Genomic DNA, 26,103 nt, shown 5'->3' on the forward strand with positions numbered 1-26,103 from the left:
AATAAAACAACAAATACACAGCCGAAAAATCACTTTGCTCTGCTATTACGTTTGCTAATGTAGGGCATATTTGACAATGCATTATGTATTTTTATTATGAAATGTTATATACGTAATGTAGAGTAATATTTTCAATTTTAGAAACAGGATAGTAGATAAAATCTATACACAAGTGATTTCTGCTGTCATTTATTTAGCAGTATCTATTGGACCGTGTTCTGCAAACGCGTTTTGAAAAAGGTTCGCTGCCTCATAATTGTTACTACGCACAGAAACAAAATTGTAGTAACGCAAACTGCTATTTTCGTAGCATAACATTTATTTCCCGTAGTTTTCTTTCTTTAAAGCACCTGACAGAACTTTTCGTTTCATTAATGTGTACATTTTTTTATGCATAGAAGCCATCACTTATCAAGGCCCGGAGGCCCCTCGAGTATAAGGTTTATTGAGTGTACAGTATTAAATGGGATAATATCGTAGTGATCGTTAGTAGTGAAAAATGGGTAAATTGGATTAGTATAATTACATTCGTATATGTTGTAAAGCATTTTCAAACGAGGAATAGGTTGATTTGTAGAGAATCTTTTTCAGCCATTTACTTTTACTATGTTATGGCAGGCCAAAAGATCTCCTAATCATACGTTTATTCAGTTCTCCGAAGATTAGCCCATGCTAATAATGTGAAACAAGCGGTTATAATAAATTAGATAGTAGAATAATTTATTAAAATCCATACATTATATTCTACACATGAACTCCTATGATCACTACATAGTTGGTAATATTAGACCGTGCGTGTTTACAGACTAGATATATAACTGTACTTTTTATTTAGTTTTGGGCCGTCTGTTACTCTAAAAGTCTGAATGTCATTGACAAACGCTTGTAGGTATACGTCGTTGCCAGTTTAGTCTTTCAATATCCCGCTCCGTCGCGCTCTCCTCATTTTCTGCTTTTTTAATTATTTATACGTTTTCCCCTGCTTTTCTTTATTTGTTTTCCTCCATTTTTATCACCGTTTTTATTTTTGTTCGATTTATTTCACTTTTTTTCTTTGACTTTACGTTAATATAATGTTTTTTTTTTTTTTTTTTAATGTATTCGTTATTTGCTTACTTTGTCAATTTTTATTAATTTCATTACTTTGTTCGACAAGAAGTTTTTTTTTTCTGTTTTTGGCCGGAGGAACCATCGCAAGCTGTGGTCTTAATGTTTGTACCCAGTCTTTTTTCAAACTGATACATAACATACACCAATACTTTGTGTTATAAAAACGTATTTTTATAGACAAACGCATAGAATATATTCTTGATTATATGTTATATATGAACAGTCATGAATACAAAATTATGGTAATATAAATATTTTCGGTGTATAGGGATTAATAATGGAAGATATTCTCCAGGAGGTTAGGAATATAGACCAGTCAGTAATTGAAGTACAATATATATATATATATATATATATATATATATATATATATATATATATATATATATGTGTGTGTGTGTGTGTGTGTGTATGGAAATAAATAAGAAAAATATTTGTAAGTTCATCAACGTTTCGTCTAAATTTAAAAAAAAATCAGCAAGGTGATTGGTGTGGAGAGAGTACATTAAACCACTAGTGCAACGACGTGGACGCAAGTGTTTTGTCCCGTCCGAAAGAGGGAACAGAACAACTTAATATGTACTTTCTTCAAAGAAATCATCCCGAGGAAGTTTTTATTTTTAATGAAGACGAAGAGTTGATGAATTCACAACTATATCTTTACACATATTTAGAATCAGCCCCAAATGAAACAAAACAACTTACAAATATTTGTGATTCTATATTTGGATTGTTAATAACCTTATTTACTATCCAGAAGACAATCTAAATAAATTCAACTTTATTCAAGTTTGGGTTTATAAATCCATGAGGACATCTTATTAACGCAAGCATGAAATGAACGTCGTAGTATTGTCTCGTGTGGGTTTATGTTTTCGATTGCGATTTTTTTGTACATATTTGATCATCCAGAGAAATCCGTTTCTGCCGTATCACAGTCTTTCAGTGTGGCTAGAAATAGAGAGTTGTTAAAGCTGAAGCGTGAAATCCGGTCTTGTTGTCAATAGTCAAGGAATTGTGTGTTTACACTTTTACCGCCCCATCGCCCCAGCCGAGATTGAACTCACTACACGAGTTTGTAGTGTAATTCAAATCTTGTCGGTAGCTATTTACTTGATGTTTCGCCAGGGTTATCAAGGGTATTTTTTATCGTGATGCCATCACGAGATGGGATGCCTACCACGACTTAAGAGAGTCCCATCTACCTTCGATGGAAGGATAGACGGCGCCAGTTCTCAACCTGATATTTTATCTCGCGGTACATACAGCGCCTCGCCTTTCTAAATGGTCATCCATCTGGTACTGGCCAGGTACAATGTTGCTTAACTTCAGTGACCTAGCTAGAACCGCTGTGTCAAGGTGATTGTGCTGTATAAGACGTAGATACAAAAATCTGTGCCATTTTAATGTTTTACTTGTGCTTATATTGCCGACTTCCAAGAGGGTCGTTTTTTTCTACGAATCACAATACCTTACACTAACTGACACCCGTAACAGAACAGTTAAACACATATGTAGGCATTTATAAAAAACCCTTCCTAGCATGAATGCTTATATAAATTCACTTCACTTGAGTTGAAGTTCTCAAGTCCAAGGGACATTTCCTCTGGGCTTACACTTGATTTTTATTTTGAAATACATAGATATTCGACTATTACATTACAGATCTTCTTTGCATCTTAAACATTGAGTTTGTAAAGCAGTTGAGAACATTAGTTCCCTCTTTCCAATTAGCCATTTAAATCTGTTACATTATATATTTCTTGTGGTCTAAATGGGCTATAGGACAGGAATGTATATAGTCTTTTGGAGTATCCAATATATGAGATAATATCACTTTGAGATAGTGCACCATTCCTAATAAAAACCAGTGTGGGTTTACCTCCTGTGTAGATCTTGTTTGGGTCGCGAATTCTATGTAATTTTGAAAACTTTCCAGGGTTTCCTTGCACGGAAAAGTATTCTTATTCTAGGTTGTCCGACATCATAGACATCCAGGTTCGTATGTAGTAGGGATTAAAGTTCTCTCCAGTAAGCATTCACACTCTTAAATATTACAAATTTTAAGGAGCAAGTAAGAAAGCTAAATTTGACTGTGTGTTGAGGAACGAACGGCTGATTTTCAGATGATTTAAATATCAAGACAAGGCATCTCAATTCAAATTCAAATGCAAATATCTATAAAATATAGACTGGGGTCACAAAGCAGAAACACTAAAAAACAGATGTAGAAAAAATCAGTGAGATTCACAAAAATGGTCATCCGGGGTTAACACCATACTTCTTTCTACTTAATATTACCTAAATGATGTTTAGTGACTAAGTCCTTGAAGATATCAGAAAGTGATCTACTTATATAGGTGCAAACAGAAATAATAAAAAATAGCCTTATATTTTAAAGAACTGCTTGGTGTTTTCTTACGTTATTGTCAAACTGATGATCTAACAGTATTTTGATATATTATATGAAGCAAAAAAAATGAATGTTTTAATATTGTTTTTTTTACAAAGAATTTGAATGATATTGTTCGAGAAAAGTTATAAAAGTTGTGAAATGTGTTCAGTTGTGTCTAATGTATTCATGCTTACGTTTTATATTTTTTTCTGTCATCACAGATGTTTGTCCGTTTATTCGTGGATGAGAATCTAGATCGAATGGTGCCCATATCGAAACAGCCCAAGGACAAAATCCAAGCGATATTAGAAGCATGTGACAGACAATTCCCTGAATTTCACGAAAGGTCGCGTAAACGGATCCGGACATATCTAAAGTCTTGCCGTCGGATGAGGAGGTCTAAAGAACAGAACGGCTGGGAACCGGTAAGATATTATCGAATATTTTGGGGGTAATCTTGCATTATAGTTAACGGCCGAGAAATGCATTATAAATAATAGAATTGGTTATTCACACCAAACACATTAAAAGGTTATTTTTACCGACACATATACTTTGTTAAATTGTAGATGTTTGACTTTGTTGTGGTCATATGGTTGAAACACGAAACAAATGGCGGTGATTAACTGACAGACAACCATTTTGTTTCTCGTGAGTCGAAATAGAAATTTGAAAGAATTGTTATTTTGAAAAAAAAAATATCATGAAAATAGTTTGAGCACGTACAGTTTACACATTGATAGAAAACTAAATTTCAATTCGTCTGTCAAAAGTTATTTGTGACAATTTTCGTTTCCCGGCAGTTAACTATTTATTTACCTCCATTTTCATACTTTCTTTATATGTTTTCCTTGAGAAAAGATCATGTATACATCCAAACATGTTACTCAATTATTTTTAATGCTATAACAAATCGATTTCAAGTTGATCACTTATTAAAGTGTGTATTATTACGCCTAGACAATCATGCAGATGTGATTCACGATCTCGGTGAATTCATGGTCTTATAACAGCCATGTATATTTCCAGAAATCTTGTATATCTTTTAGAATTGAGAACCAATTTTTTTTTATTAAACAAAGAAATATAATATATATGATTAATGATTTTAATACAACAGTACACAATAAAATGTACATTTTCTCTATTAGAGTATGTGTCATTTCTTAATCGATTATGTTATAAATGTATTAAAATAGTTATATATATATTTCTTTTTTTGCCACGCTTTGTTTTTGTATCCTGGACAATGGAAGTAAACATAGCTAATTATCGTTACATTAATATGTTTAATACAAGTAATGATTAAACTCATCACAGAAAAGCTACTTTCTTCAAATTACACACCCAAACACGTTTCACCGGTTTCTTGTCCGTAATATAGATATAAAGTCCGCCATCACAGAAAAGGTATTTTCTTCGAAAGGAACACCCAAATGAGTTTCACCGGTTTCTTGCTGGTAATTTTGTTTTAAACGCCATTTTTCGATCTGTTTTTCATTTCGTGAGCTGATGATGATTTGTTTGGATTTTATAAAGGATCTTTAAAAGGCATATTCACGGCAATGAAACCATGGTTTTCTATGAAATATGTAACACATATCGATACTATACATATATCATGGTAAAGAACTGATGATCATTGAAAACGTACAGCTATTGTTAGTACGAAGAAACAGGTTTGTTCAACGATTTCAGGAAATTAAATGGCCGAGTGACAACATAATTTTCCAACGAAAGATTAAAAATATTTTAATGAAGGATAGTTTTTTTTAAATTAATGTTTTATGCAGTTTCCAAACCTTAGACTAATATATATATATATATATATATATATATATATATATATATATAATGCAAAATAATGTGGCATAGTCTAAATTACTATGTTAGCTATAGGTAACAATTTATTTAATTCGATCAGCCGAATTTTTAGACATAAGGCTTAGCTAAGAGATTGAAATAAATAATTACCTGTACCTGACACGGCTATTTAAGTCCTAATGTGTAATTTCGTAGATCTTATCTGTCTTTACTTGAGCTTCCTCACCAGATGTAACTAAAAGTACTACCCCACCCGACATTTTTCTGGCATTACTGTTTAAATACGTTTATTTGTGTCTATTTATATATCGTTATTTTTCTGCCGTTATATCAATGGTGTATTTCGTCTGCAAAAACCATCAATTAAAATGTTGTCTTTGTCATACACAATACAATCTTGAAATGTTCTGAAAATTGATAAATTGTGTTTTTCATTTAGATTTTTAATCTGTTGCCTCATGTATTTTATTAAACACGGGTTTCGTAAATCTGATTGTTATCAACTTCTGAATTGGTCACTTTATCATCATCATCATCAAGCTAAACAACGATCGGAATTAGTTTCATTATTGCCGAGACGACTAAACTACATTTAAAATAATTGCTTTCAATAGAAATCCAACGCTGGTGAAATACATTTGTAACTCTTTTCTTAATCCTTACACAGTTACAATACAGCATACAAATCCTTTATTATTTAACCCGATTCATTAAAAAACGCAATGCACAAGCAAAGCGATAAATAAGACATGATTTTAGAGTGGACCATTTTGCACCTGATATAGTAAAACATGTATTTTACATAAAACATAATACAGGTGAAAATAATTTAATTAAGTTACGGCTCTGTTAGGACAGAATTTGTTATATAGATCCGGGAAAATTTTATTTAAAATAGTATAGCTGCTGCTGCAGCAGTAATAGTAGTAATAATAATAATAATAATAATAACAACAACAACAAATTTTACTCGTTTTCTAATATTAGTTCATGACGTCGTAGGTTTACCACAATGTGATTGGATAAGATTCAAAACAGTTTTCCGTCTTCGTAATATAAAACGCGAGTTTTTCTAATATTATATAAGTGGCCTTTCCCCAGTCAATTTACTTCTTTTTTTTGTTGTTGTTTTAGAATAATTTATAACAAAAAGCACCCGTGAGAATTCCACGGAATGAGAAATATATATAATCGACAAATGTTTTGATAAAGCTAATTTTTTTTCTTGATAGAGCGAAAAAAATATTTTTGGAACAGAAAAAACTAACACGCAGCAAATATGAGTATCTTAACATTTCTATAAAAATAGTGCCCATCTTACCTAAATGTGATACATCGATAAGTATAAACGAATACTCAGGAAGCAATATTTTGTTATATAGTCCAATATAAAGAAAATCAAATTGAAAAAAAGCAATCTTTAATTTGCGCCTTCAGTTCAATATGTCTGTGTATTGTCGAATAATCCATTTTTTTTTACCTAATGTTTTGATTACATCTTTCCTCGGTGAAAAATCGCTGCACGTCGAAATTACTACGACTTCATTTCTCATAGCATTACAGCAATGAGCAAATTTTATTTTAATAATCATTAACGAGGCTACATCAAAAGGGAATAACTCTGATATTCTTTCTAGGGTTGTCAGGTTGACCCGTTTTAAAGTACAATTTCGCGAATTTGACCTTTTCCGAAGCACTTTTGCTTTCAAAAATTGTATTTGGCCTTTTTTTTTTAACAAAGGTAACGTACGGACTAAGGTAGGAACAAGACGAATATTATATAGATTCGATTCATTATGTCTTTATTTAAATATTGTATTTATATCCTTTCTCCTTTGTTTTTTTTTCTTTACCCGTTAAAACCTGTTAATCTGTTGATGTCTAATTGGACAAAAATTTCGATATGTAAGATCTAACTTTGGAAAAAAGAAATACGCTCATCGAATGCCCTCCCCCTTAACTTCGCTCTTTGTGGAACGATATCTGACTTTGTGGAACGCTATAAAAACTCAACGACAATTGTCCAACTATCCGTAAAACTGCCGATGAATATTATTAATAATAATAATAATAATAATGAAATGAAGCTGGTCTATGTTTGATTGAATGCACCGTGCCTTGCCTCCTAAATTCTCGGGTGACTAGAGTTGTTCACCATTCCCTACTTTCAGATCCCTTCAACGCTAGGAATGCGATCACCTCCTGTCGAAAAACATAAAGTCCAAAAGGTATGGAAGAATGAAAACTTAATGTTACTTAGAGACATAGAAATTGTTTTTTTTTTCGATTTTTTTTTCAGTTTGAAAGTTAAAAACTATTTCAGTCATAAGACAAACTGTCGTTGACTATGTAGACACCTTCGCAAAATGTCTCCATAAACGTAGTACAAAATATACGCATAGCAGCAAGCTGTACAGAAACTTTTTAACCCATCCCAAGAAGACTAATGAAATATAAACGATTAGGTGTAGCAGACCTGCCAAAATTTTATTTTGAAATACTTAACAAAAATATACACACGACCTATTATCTTAAGTGGTAAAGGGTTCATAATCTCACACACGTGAAAAAAACAACAACAAAAAACAAACTCCAATAAACAGTCTATGACACACACATACATATAAGACTCCCCATTTTTTACTCCTTGAGAAAAGCGATTATCCCCAAAATGTTTTTCCAAATCATCTACTTTTACAGAATTTCTGACGAAGACGTTAAAAATGACATCAGATCGTCCAAAACACGTTATAATTATTTAATTTGAAAAATGAAAATATCAAATAATAAAACAAGTATATTAAAGCCACTCATATATATGCATCAATAAAACAAACTATATATATATATATATATATATATATATATATATATGAAACAAACTCAAACTATATGAATAACAAACTAATCTACAATATATATAGAGAGAAAGAGAGATAGATGTATTTATGTATAGACTTTAATTATATCGCGGCTCATCATTGTGACGAGATAGACAAAGCCTTCGTGCAGAGATTGAAACCGGGTTCGTTTTTAAACGGCGTAGCATTTATATAATGCGCCACCTTCAAAACCCATGTGGGATGACATATTTTACTGTTCATATAACCAATAGAAGTGTTCTCTATCATTTTCTGAAATAATTTTCGTTATCATTAAAAAAAAATCTGGTTATTTCTCTTATTGTGCTTAGCCCAAGAATATATACGTGAAATATGCAGTCATCCGAAGAATATTATTAATATCATATATATATATATATATATATATATATATATATATATATATATATATATATACTAGCAGTTCAGCAACACTTTGCTTGGGCCCTATGTAGTGTTCATAACTTTCTGTGCATACATATATATTAAATGCTGGACTCATTTCCAGGTAACCTACATCTAAAATTTAAAGTTTTTTTTTACCCAAAATTGGCGGAGAATTTGGTAGAGTTTGCAAAGATCAACTCTTTAACTGACCTTTTGGCAGCCAATTTTAAGCCCAAAAACTGATTAAAATCTTGCTGCATTTCTGCTTACATATTATGTAAAATTTCAAATTTTTAGACCCAACATTTGCTGAATAGACTGCAAAGGTAAAATATTTGGAAATTTTACCCATTGTTAAGACAACATTTTTACCGGTTTTGGGCCAAAAATCTGACTATGTCTGAATACACTTATGTAAAATTTCAAGTGTTTAGACCAAAAATTGGCTGAGAGGTTAACTTTTTTTTAACTTTGACCCCAATTTTGACTATTTAACATTTTTTTTTGGGCTCGAATCAAATTAAAAAGTTGGATCCATTTACAAGGAGCCTACATCTTAGATTTCAAGTGTCTAGACCAAGAATTGGCAGAGGAGTTTGGTAGAGTTCGCAACAATCAACTCCTTCAACTTTGACCTCTTGGCAGCTAAATTTTAACCCAAAAACTTATTAAAAAACTGGCTGCATTTCTGCATACGCCTTCAAATTTTAGACCTAAAATTTGCTGAATAGTTTGCTAGAGACCCCTTGATAGCCAAATTCCTGTCCGAAAACCGATTAAAATATTTTCCCAAATCCCAAGTCTATAGACTGAAAATTGACAGAATAATTTGGTGGGGAAATGTACAGAGAGAGAGAGAGAGAGAGAGAGAGGGGGGAGAGAGATACAGACATTTTCACTTCTATATATATATATATATATATACAAGTGAAAAATGCACATACGTTAACGCAATCTAAATGTGCATTTAATTGCATGCCAAACAAAACTTATTACCTTATATAAGTAATCAAACTTTATATATAGTGTCTAGGAATCTAGGAATTTCAGGTCTCCATTGAAAAAGAAACAAACAAACAAAAAAAAACGTACATGAAAATTATACACAAATAACTGAAATTATGTAGTGGCATGACCTAGTAACTTTCAGTTAGGATGACCTCACAGACCACTACAACACTATTTCTAAATAGAAGATTCGCATGATCTTACACTCAAAAAATGATTATTATATCTTAGTTATTCGATTTGCTTTTTCGTCATTCCTCAGTAGTTTCAATGTTTAATGCATGCTATTGTCAAATAAAATAAACCTAACATGCGTTTAGTAAAAACGGAGACTTGTATTGTTACGCCTTGGACAAATAACCTATATTTGTTTTTGCAATCTATCTAGGATATACACTCTTAAAATCATACTAAACTTTGCCTTCAAGAAAGGCAACATTAAATTCTGTAGCTGGAAACAATTAAAATAATAGGTTAGCGGAAAAAGTTAAAAAGAAAAAAATACGAAAACCAATGAGCGATAAAGATTATAATAGGTCGTTAAGTGCATATGTATATGGAGTTTTCATTGCTGGTTTAGTAGTATTAGAGTAGGCTAGTTCAAAGAAGAGCTGAAGAAGTGCATAAATTTATTGGTTATTAGAGCCTTCCAATGCAAAATTTGTTGATAAAAATAATCCTTTTCGGGAAGTTTTCTTGTAATTTTTTTATGTACTTGAAATAAATAATGAGCTGATTGATCTCGTTTTTGTATGTGTAAACAGTGGTTCATGATAAACAATTGATAATCCCTTTAAGAACATTGGTACTATTATTTGTTCAGGTAAGTAAAATTATTCAGCGATATGTGGGATTTATTGACTTCTTTTTTTTTACACAGTGATCACCACTTATCAAGGCCAGGAAGCCACTCAGGGATAAGGGTTATTGCAAGTACATTACGTTAGTGTGGAGATTTATTGAAGTGTTTACTTACGGGGGCGGTTCATTAGGAATTTGTTAACATTGGACTTGAAGACATCCAAGTTGTAGTCCGGAGGGAAGCAGGCAGACGGAACAGAGTTCCACAGGCGTGCAGTTCTAAGAAAGAAGCTTTGTTCATAGAAATCGCCGTTTTGATTTCGGCACAGATATAGAGTGGGGAAATTTTTCACAGTGGATTCAGCTAGACGGGTGTTTTTCGTGAAAGATTGGCGAGGGGGGGACCAGAGATTGGAGTTCAGACGAGCACCTGCCATGGAAATAACGACAAAACAAAGACAGGCTCGCAACGTCTCTTCTGTGGGAGAGAGGTTGCAGGGTAGAGAAAAGGGCATCCCCCACTAAACCACGAAGTCTATTTTGTACTCTGTCAAGGCAGGATAGGCTGCTTTTAGCAGCTCCTGCCCAGATATGGCAATAGTATTCCATTCTTGGACGTACTTGGCTTTTATATAGATAGAGAATTGCATCAGTAGTGAGATATCTTCTGGAACGGTAGAAGGATCCCACCATCTTTCCAGCGACCTTGGCAACAGACTTAATGTACGTGTTCCATTTCAGGTCAGGAGTAAAGGTCAAACCCAGAAGCTTGTCTTGACAAAATAATGTTCCAACGTAGGACAATTAAAAAATACTTTTATAGAAACTGCCACCACTATATATACACACGAAAGTGGTTCCAAAAGTAAAGCCTCTTATTTTTTTAACATAAAAGTTCAAGATCTACGACTCAGGATCAAGGCTCGACTATCCATTCAATAGTTGAGGGTTCTAACCGATAGGCTACCAGTATAATTCACAAAGAGAAGTATTACTGTTTGTATAAAAACTACTGTCCACCGGGTAGTGACTCATTCGTTTGTACATTTGTATATAGAGATTTATATCATTATATAATGTTTTTTATTATTATTAAAAGTAGTTGTCTACATGTGTGCGTACATGTTTCAGCAACAGTTTGCTTATGGATTTAGTTTCCTCGGGCCTAATCTCTGGTTTTAGTTTTAAAAGCAGATAAGGGCGAATGGGGCTGGATTTCTAAACGAGGTACTGCTGGAACATGTATATATATATATATATATATATATATATACATATATATATATATATATATATATAGCCAATGATATTTGTAAGAATAAGCATATAATGCTGGGCTTGTCTTTCAGCACTCTGATAAACACCGGATTTTCAATGAATTTACAACTAGGAAACAAGTATTCAATCCTTATATATATATATATATATATATATATATATATATATATATATATATATATATATGATTGACTACTTCTTTCGGGGTAAATTCTTGTCCTGAAGACGTAATCTCCCCAATAACGGGTAATTACAGAAACATGTATGCACATATGTAGCCATCAATGTTTGTATAAATAAATTATATATATATATATATATATATATATATATATATATATATATGTATATATAAGTTACCTGTAATCACAATAATTAGTAAGGTTTCATAAAATATTTTGTTTTCAAGCGGCCTCAAGTATCATATGCATAACACACATATATATATATATATATATGTGTGTGTGTGTGTGTTTATGAATGTATACCCGGAAAATTGTTTAATATCTACATACTTATATGCATAAAGTTATGTCTGCACTTGCTAAGAAAAATGTTTGTTATTTTTCTTTAATTCTTTCCGCTAACAACTTACGCCCTCTTCTTCATCCCGGTATTAGCAACACATGCATTTCAAAATTTCCCCGTACTCATGTTTCTACAAAACACACATATACATGTGTTCTTACATGTCTCGCACTGTTCTCCGAAATCTCACTATAGATATCCCCCTCCTCCTCCTCCTCCTCCTCCTCTCTCTGTCTGTTTATAATTTAAATTTTTTTCAATTGATTTTTCCATCGCTTCTTTTCTTTATTTAACTGTGGCCTATTTTTAGCGGACGCCATGACAGTTTAGGAAGATATAAAATTCACAAACAAATAAAGAAATATAAAAACCCGTACACATAAGAGGACTTTTAAAATTGAATGGGTTCAAGTCTGATAATGATAATTAAGGCGAAGGTGCTTTTTTATTTCCTCGCTAATATCCCTGTTCCCTCATTTTTGTCAAATGTCTCCGGTCCAAATTTTAATTCGTCCGCTTATTGGCTCCTCTCTTCTATCTATTGTTATTTGAGAATTGTTACTTGCTTATGGTTTATTTCTTATGAAAACTAATTTATTCCTCTTTTTATACTGAGCCGCCTTATCGTTTTCACTCGATTGTAGCCCGCTGTATCATTTTTTCCTCTGCCATAAGTCTTATTGGCTCATTCGTATTTGTTTTAACTTTGTTAATCTTTTTAGTTTCAAGCTCAAAGTCGTCCAATTTTGTTCATATCTACTTTTGGTTAGAATTTCATTTCTTTTACTTTCCTTGTTATTCCTCTTCCATTTTTTTTTTCTTTTTAAAAGTTAATTCATACCTGAGCCTCATTTTTCTTTTTATTATATTGCAGTCTTGTTCTTGTTTTATCTTTGCTATTTTCTTCTCTTTTGAGTTTTTATTTCCTTAATGTCTTTTCTTTTTCTGTTTTTCTTTTGTGTTCTATTTCTTGGAACTTTTCTTATTATTTAATACCTTGCTATCTCCATACTTTTCATTAACAAAAAGCGTGTATTTTTCTTTAGCTTACACCATTCTTTCATTGGGCATCTTTGGTTTACCGTAAATTTACTTGTTTTGATTTTAATTCTTCATTCACATTTCTTCATTTCGTTTTGTTTTCATGCTTTCTTTCCCTAATATTCCTTCCCTTTTCTTGTAACGTCAGATACTTTTTTCTGGTTCATACAATTTCTTTCATTTTTATGATGTATTTTCTTTTATTTATTTTTTTTGTTTACAATTTTACTGTAACTTTCTATCGGTTTTACATACGCAAAAGACAAAGTAAAAGTATCTTCTTTTTTACCTGTCGTTCTTATTTCGAATTTTCTGCCTTTGTGTTTTACCTTTTTCCCAGTTAATCATTTCTATTGTGTTCTTCGACGTCTTTAATTTGTGTTACTTCCATCACGCTTTTGTTTCTCTTTCGTTTTCCTCCTTGTTTAATTTTCATTCTTGAGTTTTGTTTTCTTTCTATCATTGTTCTCGTTCCCTCTCTCTTTCTCACACAGACATTCTTTCTTGCTTACTATTTTATATTCCTTTACTTTTTTCTTTCATTCTCCTCTACTTTATTCATCTATCTTTGTGTCTTTCCTATTTTCTCCTATCATGGTGTTTTTTTTTAAACACCCCAGTTGTTTATTTCCCTCTTTTTATATCCGTGTGTATATATTTTATCCTCTCGTTTCTATTTCATATCGATTTACGCCTCTTTAGTTTCCCTTTTCTTTCTTGTCTCCTTTTTCATTCGCGCTTTCTCTTTTTTTTTACTTATTAAAAACTTCTTCTTTTTTTTTACTTATTAAAAACTTCTTTTTTTTAACTTTCCATCATTAAACTTTTTCTTTATTTATATCTATCTCGTTTATTCTGTTTTTATTTCCCATCTGTAATCATTTTTATCATTTTGTCTTTCTTTCTTTCGTTTTTCTTCATTTTTATCATCCTTGTTTCCAGTTTCATGCAATTTTTTCAACCCTCCTATCATTTTTATATCTTCCCTTCTTTGTTAAATCCTAATTACTATTTAAAACTTCTTTTGTTTGCCTCTTTCTTTCTTCCGTTTATATTTCACGTGTTTACAGTTTACCATCATTCAATACATTATTCCTCTCTTCCCTTCTCTCCGCTTTAAAACATTATTATTTATATCTGTTGCAACATCGTGCTCTCTTTTCGTTCACTTTGATACCTTTTAGCAGAATTCTGTATTCAATTTTTATTATCATTCATACTTGTTATCTATTCTCTTTTCACACATTTAACCGCGCGCTCATAAATCGACGCGGTGGGTAGTACTCGATCTTTTTCTTCTTGCCAAACAGACTTACTCAGATACTCACCCGCTGCCTCCGATCTCACCAACACAATCATACACTTAAACATTGCCTACACATTAAAAGAAAAACATAAACTCATACATTAGAAACAGCACACACTGCTCCACTTAACCCAATGCTATAAGCGCTCTCAAACACATACGCATATATTCGTATGCATCTAGAACACCCAGACCACATATGCGTACAGATTGTATTATGAAGAATAAGACAACGCGATCGTAACCGCTGGAGACGAATTCCAAATTAAAAATGAACACAAAAAATAATCATAAAAGATTGATAATAAATTAATAAAAAGATATTGAAGCGATCAGTGAAAACAAAGAGAGAAAGGCACCGACGCAAGACGGTCGAATAGGATTTAATCTCGTGACAAGAGGGAAAGATTTAACTAATTTGCATCCAATGAAATATCCATTGCCTTCCAGCATCTCTTTCCGTGCACTTGAGTGAGACAGGAGTCAGTGTGCGTGATTGTTAACGTCAGTGCGTGAACAGTTAGACACATACTCGCCCCGTTTACGCTTTCTTTTTCTAGGTGTACGTGTGTGTGCGTGCATCTACATATGTGCCTATATACATGTAAGCATATAAGAAAGTAGCAGCTCTGTAGATAATGGGCACTTCCTCTAATGATGTTAGTAAGGATTCCTAATGTGAAGCAAGCGTTGTGCAATCAGCAGATATATTTCCTGAGCCAGCATTACCTGATTCCAATGACAAGACCAAGAGAACTGAAAACAATACCGGGATAAACAGAGAGGCCTTCCACATACATCAACTATTTCCAAACAGTTGCCTATTAACTGCAGTATCGGTTATTTCGGTAATTTATTTGAGTAATTAAATAGTGTGAATGTAATTATTCCGTTCGATACATTTACATATTTATACCTAAATATATATCAACATATTGATGAATGTGAATTTGCATGTATGTATATTCATGTGTTTCTATGTAATGTATGTTTATAGATGTTTGCATATCTTTAAGCTAAAAAAGGAATAAAAATGTATAATTTTTTTCAGATTCCAACTCACATTTTTACCGTTAAAAATTCAAGATATAATCAATCTACTTATAAACAGATCTCTGAATAATAATAATAAAAAAAAAACACATTATCAAGAGTATACACTTTTTGGTGTTGTCGGATAACTAGCTACACATGCATCAGGAGAAATGAAAAAGCTGACTTAGCAGTTAAAGAAACCATTAAAATAAAGCAACCTGATATGAAGATATCATGCCTAGATTTCCCATTGATTACTGTACTCACAATAACCCTTATTCCCGAGTGGCTTCCGGGCCTTCATAAGTGGTGACAACCATGTAAAAAAATCATGAACAAATACATTTTCACTAAATGACAGGAAACATGAAACAACTGCCGTAATAACAAAATCCAGCGCATATTCCATATATATCAAAGGATGGCAACTGATATATACGGAAGCAGAAAAGGGAAGTAACCCTAGCCAGAATATACACAACTCATACCTTCATTAGGCACTCTCACAAAGTAAAAGAAGATCCCCCTTTATTCATACCATTTCAAGAACTTCTGTTCATAAAACATACTAATTAAATTAAAAGATTTCTAAACAATAAGATCTTATCTTGAATGTTATTTATGCAACGTTTTGGTCGGTTTGACCTTTGACTGTTCTCAGGAATGTTGCTTGTATGGAAAAAAAAGTTCGATCAATACAAGTAATATAAATAATCAGCCATAATATAACAAATTCAGAACTTTAATATAATCTCAGTTCTTCGAATAAACTATTTAGAAAAACTATTCGGCGCAGCACATATAAGATATATTAACACTCCTAAAATCATTTGAACTATAATAAGAACCTCGAAAAAATAGAATAACAGCTCCATCTATTCTACAAAACAAAAGATTTCGTAAACAAAAAACGCATATCACTCATTATAAATATAGTCCAGTTACCCTGGTATGAAATCAATCTGGATTTCATCTGTGCTGATGAAAAAAAACTATTTTGCCTTAAAATGACGCGAGTGTAGTGTATGTGGTTTTTAAATATTAAACAAAATGAAACAACCAAACTTTATATAATTCAAACACTACCGTGTTTGAATTATATGGTTAAGTGGGTTGGTTGTTTTTTTTTTTACTGCATATCAACCCTTCTCAGGTTATTTAATGCCGAATCCAGTTATTTTGAAGAAAATTTTTTAATAGAATATATCTTTCTTTCAAGTCAGTTTCTATTTAACCCATAGTTGGGACCCTAACAGGTACTACCACTCTGGGTAAGAGTGAACCTGGGAGCAACGGCAATTAAAGGGTAGCTCCACACTCCACAAAGCCCACAAACTGGGGCCTCACCATCGGATATAGTTGAAGGTCATATCCAGGACCAGTTAAGTGGGAGTTTTAGTTATTTCGAACTGTTTAAAGATTTACTGCTAACTCATTTTTCGATCAATTTTCAAACAATAATTACAGTTTATAGATTACATTTTCAGCTATATTGTAGAAAAAACATTTTCAATTTTCGTTCAGTAAAACAAAATTTATGATGAATTGACTGGTGTTCAAAATCGGAAAGAAAACGTAAGGAGGTGAGCGAGGATTGGTATGACTGATTTTCCATAATAACCACATCAGCGATTACTGTTGCTACCAGTTCACCGCTCTCGCGAAGAGAGAAGCAACAAGTGAAACAGAGAGAATGAAAAAATTAAAGGGAGATAATTGGGGATTTTATTGAAAGCAGACGAGTGCCGTACATTGTTATTACATACGTGTATGTTATGTTTATGGGGGTAAAATAAGACCGAAATTAAACAAAGAACACGTGAATTTACTGGACGCTTGGAAAAATCATGGATTGCAATAGTAAAATGCGAGCATGAAAAGTAATCAGATTTAGCTTTTACATGGAAAAGCAAAGATATTCTAGTAAAAATATAATTTATAACTTAATATATTACAGCATTAAGATTATTTACAAAATTCAATTTATATCATATAATCAATTGTTAATGCTGCAAAATTTTAAGTTATGCATTTATATTTTTTACTAGAATAGCTCGTCCTTTTCTTTTCGATGTTTAAGCTTAACCATATTACTTTTCATGCTCGCATTTTTCTCTTGTAATATACACATATAATCATGTATCACAAGTTAGTTATGAAAAATAAAAACTATAATAGCTGGCAAAATATAGAAACCTCTTAGATCATAAAGTGGGAATTTATTTTCTGTGATTGCCAGCCAGATCTATTTTTGGAACGAAGCAGGGTGAAAAATTTTAATTTTCACTTTTGCCGAAAACGTTTTTTACCCAAAGAAAATCAATCTATCTACCGTTTTTCATTAGTTTTCCCTATGTTTTATTGTTTTCGTCATACATCCTGTGTTTTATTGTTTTATAATATGTGTTTTATTGTTTTTTCATACATTCTGTCTCTCCAGCATTTTATTTTGATATATCGTCTATGTTATATATATATATATATATATATATATATATATATATATATATATATATATATATATACGTATATATTTATATGTGTGTGTGTGAGTTTGGAATGAGGCGATGAACACGGAAAATCGAGGTGGAAATATTAACACTAGATAAACACACAATTCTAGTTGTTCTGTTTTATAATACTTCGATCAGTTCATGTGCCTAATTCACGAGGATAATGTTTTGTAATTGAAGCCGCTTTATACAGAGGAGGAGTCAGGTAGTAAATTATAGGAATACATTTAATTTACGAATAAAATTAAAACGTGTTTTACTTAATGTTGTTGCCCAAGAAAAACAAAACAATATACTTATCCAAAAAACTGGAGTAATATAGTTGCAGAACGTATATAGTTATTGGGATCTATGTGAAAACTACTAATGCACACATATATTAAGGCACCTGTCTCTCCTCTCACTATTTATGTGCGTGTGTGTATATACATGTAAAGATATAGATGATTTCCTACAGACAAAAAGAAAACGGCATTGAAATTAGGAAAATATAGAAGTGTTTGATGTGAAAGGAATTAATTGTCATTTTTTCAAGTTACTGATGGAATAAAAAGGGGGTCAATTGATCAAATCAATTATACTTATCCAAATGTCCCAGTTAAATGTAGTCGCTGTATACCTATAGTTAAAATTCAGTTACTTTGCATTTGCATCACTTAGATGGATGAGAGTTATATGCAATATATAGAAATGGTTTCCAAAGTTAAAATAAATATGACTTTGGTGCCATCAGCTCGAATCGAGACCAAAATAATTTGCACTCTAGCCTTGATCACTACTGTTTGGACAATCGACATATAGATAAAAAAGGGTAAAAATTTAAGCTTCTTCAAGCGACAGATGTATATATGGGCAAGTGTAGATGTAACAGGATTAGTCGACTTACTCTTGCCAGGGTCAACTGTTTTATTTCAATTTTGATCCCTTACAAGTGATAGCCACAGAGTTAAAACAAAATCGAATTACTTAACACGTCTGAATTATCTATATTTCATGCTTCAAGTCTGTAGACGGAGAGTTTCAGAGAGAAGTTTAATAAAGACCGTTTCGCGTGCACACACACACACACACACACGCACACACAGAGGGTAAAGGTCACTATAAATGAGTTTTCTTTTGTAATTACACACTTTTGGGAAGTCGGTTATGTAGGTGCTAAGTTTGCGATAGGTTATATTTATTTTACGTTTTCTTATTGGGGGAAGTGGTATTATCAACTGTACAGCCATGTATTTAACATCTGTCCTCTTTTTAAATCTCCGAAACAGCTACATGGTAAGCAGCTAAAGACCTCCGTTTTCTATTTACAAGATTTTAGTTAAGGTTTTCTCTTTTCGTTCTTATATAGTTAAATTTTCTTTTAAAATTGAAGTTATTTGAGAAATCGGCTGATGCAATTCTAAGTCTATTTCTATTTTAGTTAACACTGTGTTCTTTTTTTTTCATCCTTAATATAAATGAATTCTCTTTTCTAATTACAAACTTTTTGGAAGTCGGATTATGTGGGTGCTAAATCTGCGATAGGTTAAATTTATTTTATTATATTTTTCCCGGGAATTTAAACTGACTTTCTTATTTTTACATTTTTTTTTATTCAAAGCTTATTTAGACATTAATATATATATATATATATATATATGTGTGTGTGTGTGTGTGTGTGTATGAGTGAGAGGGGGGATAAATATGAGTATGTGCGTATGCTATAACTTTTCTCCTAAATACTACTGAATTTAGTATATTAAGTCCGAGTTAGTAATTTGGAAATAGAAAAAGTAAACTTGATCTCAATGTCAGTGCGATAATAAAAAAAACAACTCTACTTTATATATATAGCATGCAATGTCAATAATTCCCTGAATGCTGACAATAACGCCAGCTTTTTATTTGTTCAGTAATAACTTGGGCTGATAGCCATTGACTAGAGAAAGCGGCCGACCCTTCTAACGACAATATAAACAAGCTAATTATATTTGTTTAGCAAACTGTTATTTTCGTCCATGAACTCATCAAATGTAAATTCCCTCTCTATTAATTACGGATTAGAGTGGTTCTCCTCAAACGTTCTGGCTATAAAGGCTTGCCTCGTCTTCAGCTCTTGTTGTTTGGGCTGATTCGTTCCACTCGACGTTTCTCTGTTTCGAAGAACTTGAAAGACAATTCTTAATTGTAAGTCACCCACCACATCCACCACCACCACCACCACCTCTAGTCATGAATAAAATCAGTGACTAGTAAAAAGACAGTCTCTTCAAAGATAAGATTATACTCTGTCATTTTTTTTTTTTTTTTTTTTTTTTTTTTGCTTTTGATATTACTAGGGTGGGTAGATCGGATAAAAGTACGATTAACTTGGGCGAAAATCAAATGAACACTTAAATTTAAAAACGTGATGGATAATTTTATTTTGGGATACTAATCAATTTTACATTCGATTTAGAAACTCTCTCGAACCTATATGAATAATATGAATAATATAGAAGAATTATTTTAGATTACATCCTATCTTGATAGAGAGATGCTCACTATTAGACATTGAGCTTTATTATAGGAAACTATTGAAATGAAATAAAAAGTAAATTTACACACTTTATAAATTTATAAAATTATTAAGCGTTTACACAAGATTTTATTTCAATACTTGATTCGAGAAACATAAAAAATATGTAACAACTTTTGTTCATTTCATTATTTTATATATACATATACACGTGTAAGTGGACACATGCATATCTGTATACTTATTCATATATAATGAATGCAAATTTTTCGAATATTTACGCATCTATTTATATAAAAAGCGCATTCTAAATAATTGTATTTAATGGTCATATCGCTTGAATATTCTCTCCCTAAAAGTCTCCAGGTCAATTAGATAATTTACGTATAGAATGTCAAAAGCCCATTTTAATAAATAACTCTTCTGTTATTTTTCTGTTATTTCATTTTCTCAGTATAATGAATAGTTTTACCAATAACGTTAAGATTAAAATGTAAAATATTATATTGGCGAATTATATGTGTTCTTTTTTTTTCTTTTAAAGATAAATCGAATAACAAACATTTTATAAAATGGACGCCCTATATCTTTCTTAATCACTAACATTTTTCTTCGGTAGACTATTCATTCGGCTTCATGCATTCGGCTTATATATATTTGAAAAAATGTTTTACATTTTGAAACGGGCTCAGTTAGGTACGGTAATGTATTGTACAAAATTATTTTGGTAGATTTCAAAAGTTAGACCTGAATAGCATGTAAGCTGCCATTCCAAAGTTTAGAATTAAATAGTTACTTTCCATTTTTTTTATTTTGTACATGCTATGCGTATTTATCTCCAAGTTATTTTGTTGTTGTTGTTGTTGTTGTCGTTTTACTTATGTAGTTCCGCCCGGACAACTTGTAATATGGAGAAATAACTCATGTTTGTTCAACTAAAGACTATAAAAAATGTTTTTCTATAGCGATTAAAACTTTTATTTTCTTTGTTATTTTCGTTTGCATAATGTGATAAAAAAAGAAATATTGATGTGATCCTGCTTCTTGGTTGATTACAATTTGGTCGTTGTAAAATTCAATGTTAATAAATTTTTTGTCATAGATTATATTGAGGCAGTCAATGCAGTCATAGTTCATACTATTGACAAAGGTTACTCATACAGGGTGACCCCCCAAAACGGGCCCCAACTCTAATTAGGCTCCGTTTCTTAGTGCTTTGTCCGAATGAAATGAAACTTTTGTTATAGCTAGTTTATTATATTCAAAACATCACATCAAAACATTAGGGTCTTTGACCCTTTTTTCTCCATTTAGCTTTTGTTTGTTTTTTTTGGGGGGGGGGTCACCCTGTATACCGGCTGGGATTAATTATCCTTTCAAGCCTGACCTTTGAGTTGTTCTTGACTTTGCAAGTGAACACCTTCTGTGTAAAGTAAAATAAAATGAAAACAAACATGACTTCAGTGCCTCCCAGGCAATGCCAAATAGCTGCAGCTAATTTAACATAAATGCGAGGAAATAGGCGAATATTCTGATAAAAATAGTCTGTGGAAAACTATGAGTACAATGGCGCTACTCCTCTTTTTATTTAGAAATCAGGAAGCAGAAGTAAATGTTTGAAAATAGGATCGTATTCATGTTAAGTCCGAGGAAACAATAAATGTCAAAAATTATATCAAACTTAGATAAATATTAAATAAATTTATTTTAGCACGTATGCGTGTTTATTGAAGGTGTCCGTATGGATTATCACGAGAAAAAAAAATAACACAATGGAAGTCATAAGGCGTGTTCCGCTTTGCACTGGACTCAAGTTACTAATACGTATGCAAACGGGTGATGTATTTCTCTCTTTAGTTGAATCCGTGCTAAACTCGTGAGAAGGGTAAAGATAGCGTTTACGATAAAAAGCAAGACCTCCACGAAAAAAATTATACGTTATGATATTGGGGGGGGGCAAGTATAGGAAAATAGAGTTTAGCCAGAAAAGAATACAGAAAATTGGAAAGTCGAATAGTGAGATGATTAATGAAAAAAGAGAAAAAAAATGTAGAAAATCTCAATATCAAGAAAAAGCAAAGAAATCTCTTATTCAATGAAACCAATATCTAAAGAAAGCTCAACTGCTTCCTGTAATACTACGGGAGGTAATTCAGTATAGATTAAATAAGACATAGGCATCATAATCAGATAACTGAGATATTAGTATTGTTTTTTTTTATTAAAAAAAAAAATACCACTTGTTTTTACAAGTAAAGTTAATTATAAAAGTTAGAAACCGAGAGAATTCATTGATATATAATAACAATAGAATTTTAGCGCAAAAAGTGTGGTAGGGTAACTTAAATACATAAATTAGTGACGTGGAATACTAACCTCTTCCTCCTCCTCCCCATATACCCTACTCAGCAATATCTGTTTTCTACAAACAATACAAATAACTGCCTAAATTCAAATATACGTTCCAGAAACAGAATCAATTACCACATATAGAACACGTAATCGAAGCAATGTTTCCAGTCTTATGGCAACAAGTATCTATCTTTCTAGCACTAAATTTTAAGGGGTCATAATAGTAGTCAGATTTAAAAGAATTGATATTTTTTGAATTTGCTCAGCATACACCTCCAAACACCAGGGCAACGCCGGGCACCCATGCAAGCATAGCTATAAAAGTGAACGTGTCTGTCTGTCTGTGTGTCTGTCTCTGTGTCTGTCTGTGTCTCTGTCTGTCTGTGTGTCTGTGTACATTTCCGTACGCAATAACTGTCAATTTTTAGTCTACAAACTCGAAATTTGATATACACGGTACTGAGATTTGGGAAAATCTATGTGATTGGTTTTTGTCCAGAAATTTAGCTGTTAAGGAGTTAAAGTTCAACGATTTGACATTTGAGAACTCTACCAAACTCCTGCGACAATTTTGGGTCTAAACACTTGACAATTTATATATAGGCTTACTTGGGTATGGGTCTAACTTAACTTGATGTGAGCCCAAAACAAATTTTAAGGAGTCATAATAGGGGGTCAAAGTTAAAAAAAAAATGACCCTTTTTCTTTTTTTTTGTTCAGCATACACCTAACACCCGGGCAACGCCGGGCGGAAATGCTAGTGTGTGTGTGTGTATATATATATATATATATATATATATATATATATATATATAGGTAAGTTGGGAAGCCAACAAAATCTGTGCCTGTATTTATTTTGTGTGTGTATATATATATATATATATATATATATATATATATTTATTTATTTACCAGTGGTGAAAAAACCGGACTCTTTGAGGATTTTCCTCTAGCTGAAACAATTTGTAAACTCATTCTGGACTCACAGTAATAAATTTCCTCTCTCTCTCTCTCTCTCTATATATATATATATATATATATATATATATATATATATATATATATATATATGTGTGTGGGTGTGTGTGCGTGTGCATATATATATATATATTATTGGCAAAAAAAACAAGCTTCTCTTCATCAGGACAGAACCGTAGACGACATAGTTTCAACAAATAAAGAGCACGATGTGCTACTGAATAGAGCTATATAATTAATACATGATAATATACATCTTTAGTCTTTTACTACAGTTTAACGTTACCATCGATCATCGAAGGCGTGTTTGTAGCTTATTTATTATATAAAAAAGAACTATATGTTCGTGTTCTTTTCATATCGTCAGATCACCCAAGTTAAGCAAGTTGAGCCTACTTACTACCAAATGGGTGACCATTTGGGAATTCTCGACGCTGTATGTTCTCTCCGCTTATCTCGTATTTGTTTCCAGATGTCCTGTACATACACTTCACTTGACACTGGTATTTAAGAATGTTGACTTAGGAGAGGTATGGTTAGAGATTGCGCACCTTCCGCCACAAAAATTTCACGCACAGGCACCCCTTCGTGGGTATCCATAACTTGTCAAAGAGTGAAGGGCCCCCTATACTCTTACCTCCACAGCATGAGCTGTTCGTTTTTCCACCAAGTTTGACAATAGATATCCTACGGACAGACACGTATCTTTATATTATGTCTATAGTTATGGCAGTAGTTGTCATCGCCGGTGCGTTCTAACAGCAAGACCAGCGTTGCTTGATTTCCTCTTCTTGTGAATAGTAAACACTGTCCCCTCTAAATTAAAAGCTGTCTTTAATCGTTTATGTTCCCTGTTGGTTTCTCTTCTGGCATTACGTTAGCTTCCGCTACGCTAGTTAACGAAAAGAAAGGAGTAAAGCAGAGCTTCGGAAAACAGCATCTAAACAAGAGGCAAGTATTTCTCTCTTTGCCTGGTCTCGTTGTGTACCTCCTGTCCGTGACGCTAAATCTTGGCACGTAATTTTTAACGTTTTTTTCTTAATTCCTAAAAACAAATTACACATTCACGGTTGCAATCTTCTCTTATGTGTAGGATATTGCTACCTTATTTATACACACACTCATCTAAATATGGTAAACTTACGTTTCAATTTTGCAAGGTAGACCAACAATACTGCAGGTACGTTAACAAAAACTGCTTTACGAAAACGAATAAAGATGTACTTTTAATATCACCGCCTCTTGATGGAGAGGGATACTTCAGTAAGTAAGTTTTTCAAAAAGGAACTTATGTCATTGATTGTATATAACTGTATTGGTTCAATTGTTTGTTTATATCTGCTTGTTACTTCTCTTTGCAGCTTCGCCCCACACCTCCCCACCTGACGTCAGCAGCCGCGGAAGGTATCCTAGCAACGGCATGTGAGAATGAAAGCAATAACGCTAAGCGGATGCGAATGGGGCTGGAGCCGCTGCCCGTAAGTGAAACTTAAGTTACAATTACTGAAACTCAACTGGCACCTACACGTTCATTTTCCCCATGCACATAAGCTGTCTGTATGTGTGCATAATGCATGTCTGTTTTTCCATCGCTATTTCTCTCTAACTCTTTACCAAATATCGTTTCATCTGTAGTCGATGATTTCAGAAACTATTGCAATTTATTTAACATGTATACTTCGGAGTCTATTGTTTTTTTTTATATTGTTCAATGTTTCAGCCGTTAGATACTATAGGTTTCTTCTGGGGATTTTGTCGTAGAAATAAATTCCCACTTTCAAGTCTTATTGCCTCTCCCTCTCTTTTCTTGCTTGCTCTTGTACACGCATGCACTTTTCTTAAATTCATTCTAATACCCATTCTTATGCATTTGCGACCCTTTTTTACTATCTCTTGTGTTTCACCATCCTTTTATTAAGACGTTCCTCATTCCCCTCCAATACCAGTCATGCTTCTATTATCGCTCTTAATCTTTCCTATTGCAATCTTTCCCCATTCTCTCTTCTCATATATTTGATCTCCGACACTTTTATACTTATCTAATAATCTCTATATTATATAGAATTTGTATAGCATACTTATACGAGACAACGTCGAAAACTATAACACTGTGATAAAAGATTGTAGCGATTTATTGTAATTTACTTCGTTTATATCAACTTATAATA

The 26,103-nt window shown here is 32.4% G+C and overlaps 1 protein-coding gene across 3 annotated transcripts in view; it reads left to right on the top strand.

The window, feature by feature from the left end:
* Nucleotides 1–26,103, top strand: part of LOC145259121 (nucleolar protein 4-like) — a 1,685,616-nt gene that overhangs the window by 1,614,520 nt on the left and 44,993 nt on the right. For 2 of the 3 annotated variants that reach the window (XM_080116807.1, XM_080116813.1), the window contains 3 exons: nucleotides 3,727–3,930; nucleotides 7,501–7,557; nucleotides 25,297–25,413. In XM_080116807.1, coding sequence (XP_079972933.1) covers nucleotides 3,727–3,930; nucleotides 7,501–7,557; nucleotides 25,297–25,413 — 378 coding nt within the window. The remainder of the gene's footprint in view (nucleotides 1–3,726; nucleotides 3,931–7,500; nucleotides 7,558–25,296; nucleotides 25,414–26,103) is intronic. The other variant, XM_080116798.1, reaches the window with a different exon arrangement.

This window comes from Euprymna scolopes, chromosome 3 (genome assembly GCF_053919585.1).
Source record: "Euprymna scolopes isolate OS-2025 chromosome 3, ASM5391958v1, whole genome shotgun sequence".
Taxonomy (NCBI): Eukaryota; Metazoa; Mollusca; class Cephalopoda; order Sepiida; family Sepiolidae; genus Euprymna; species Euprymna scolopes.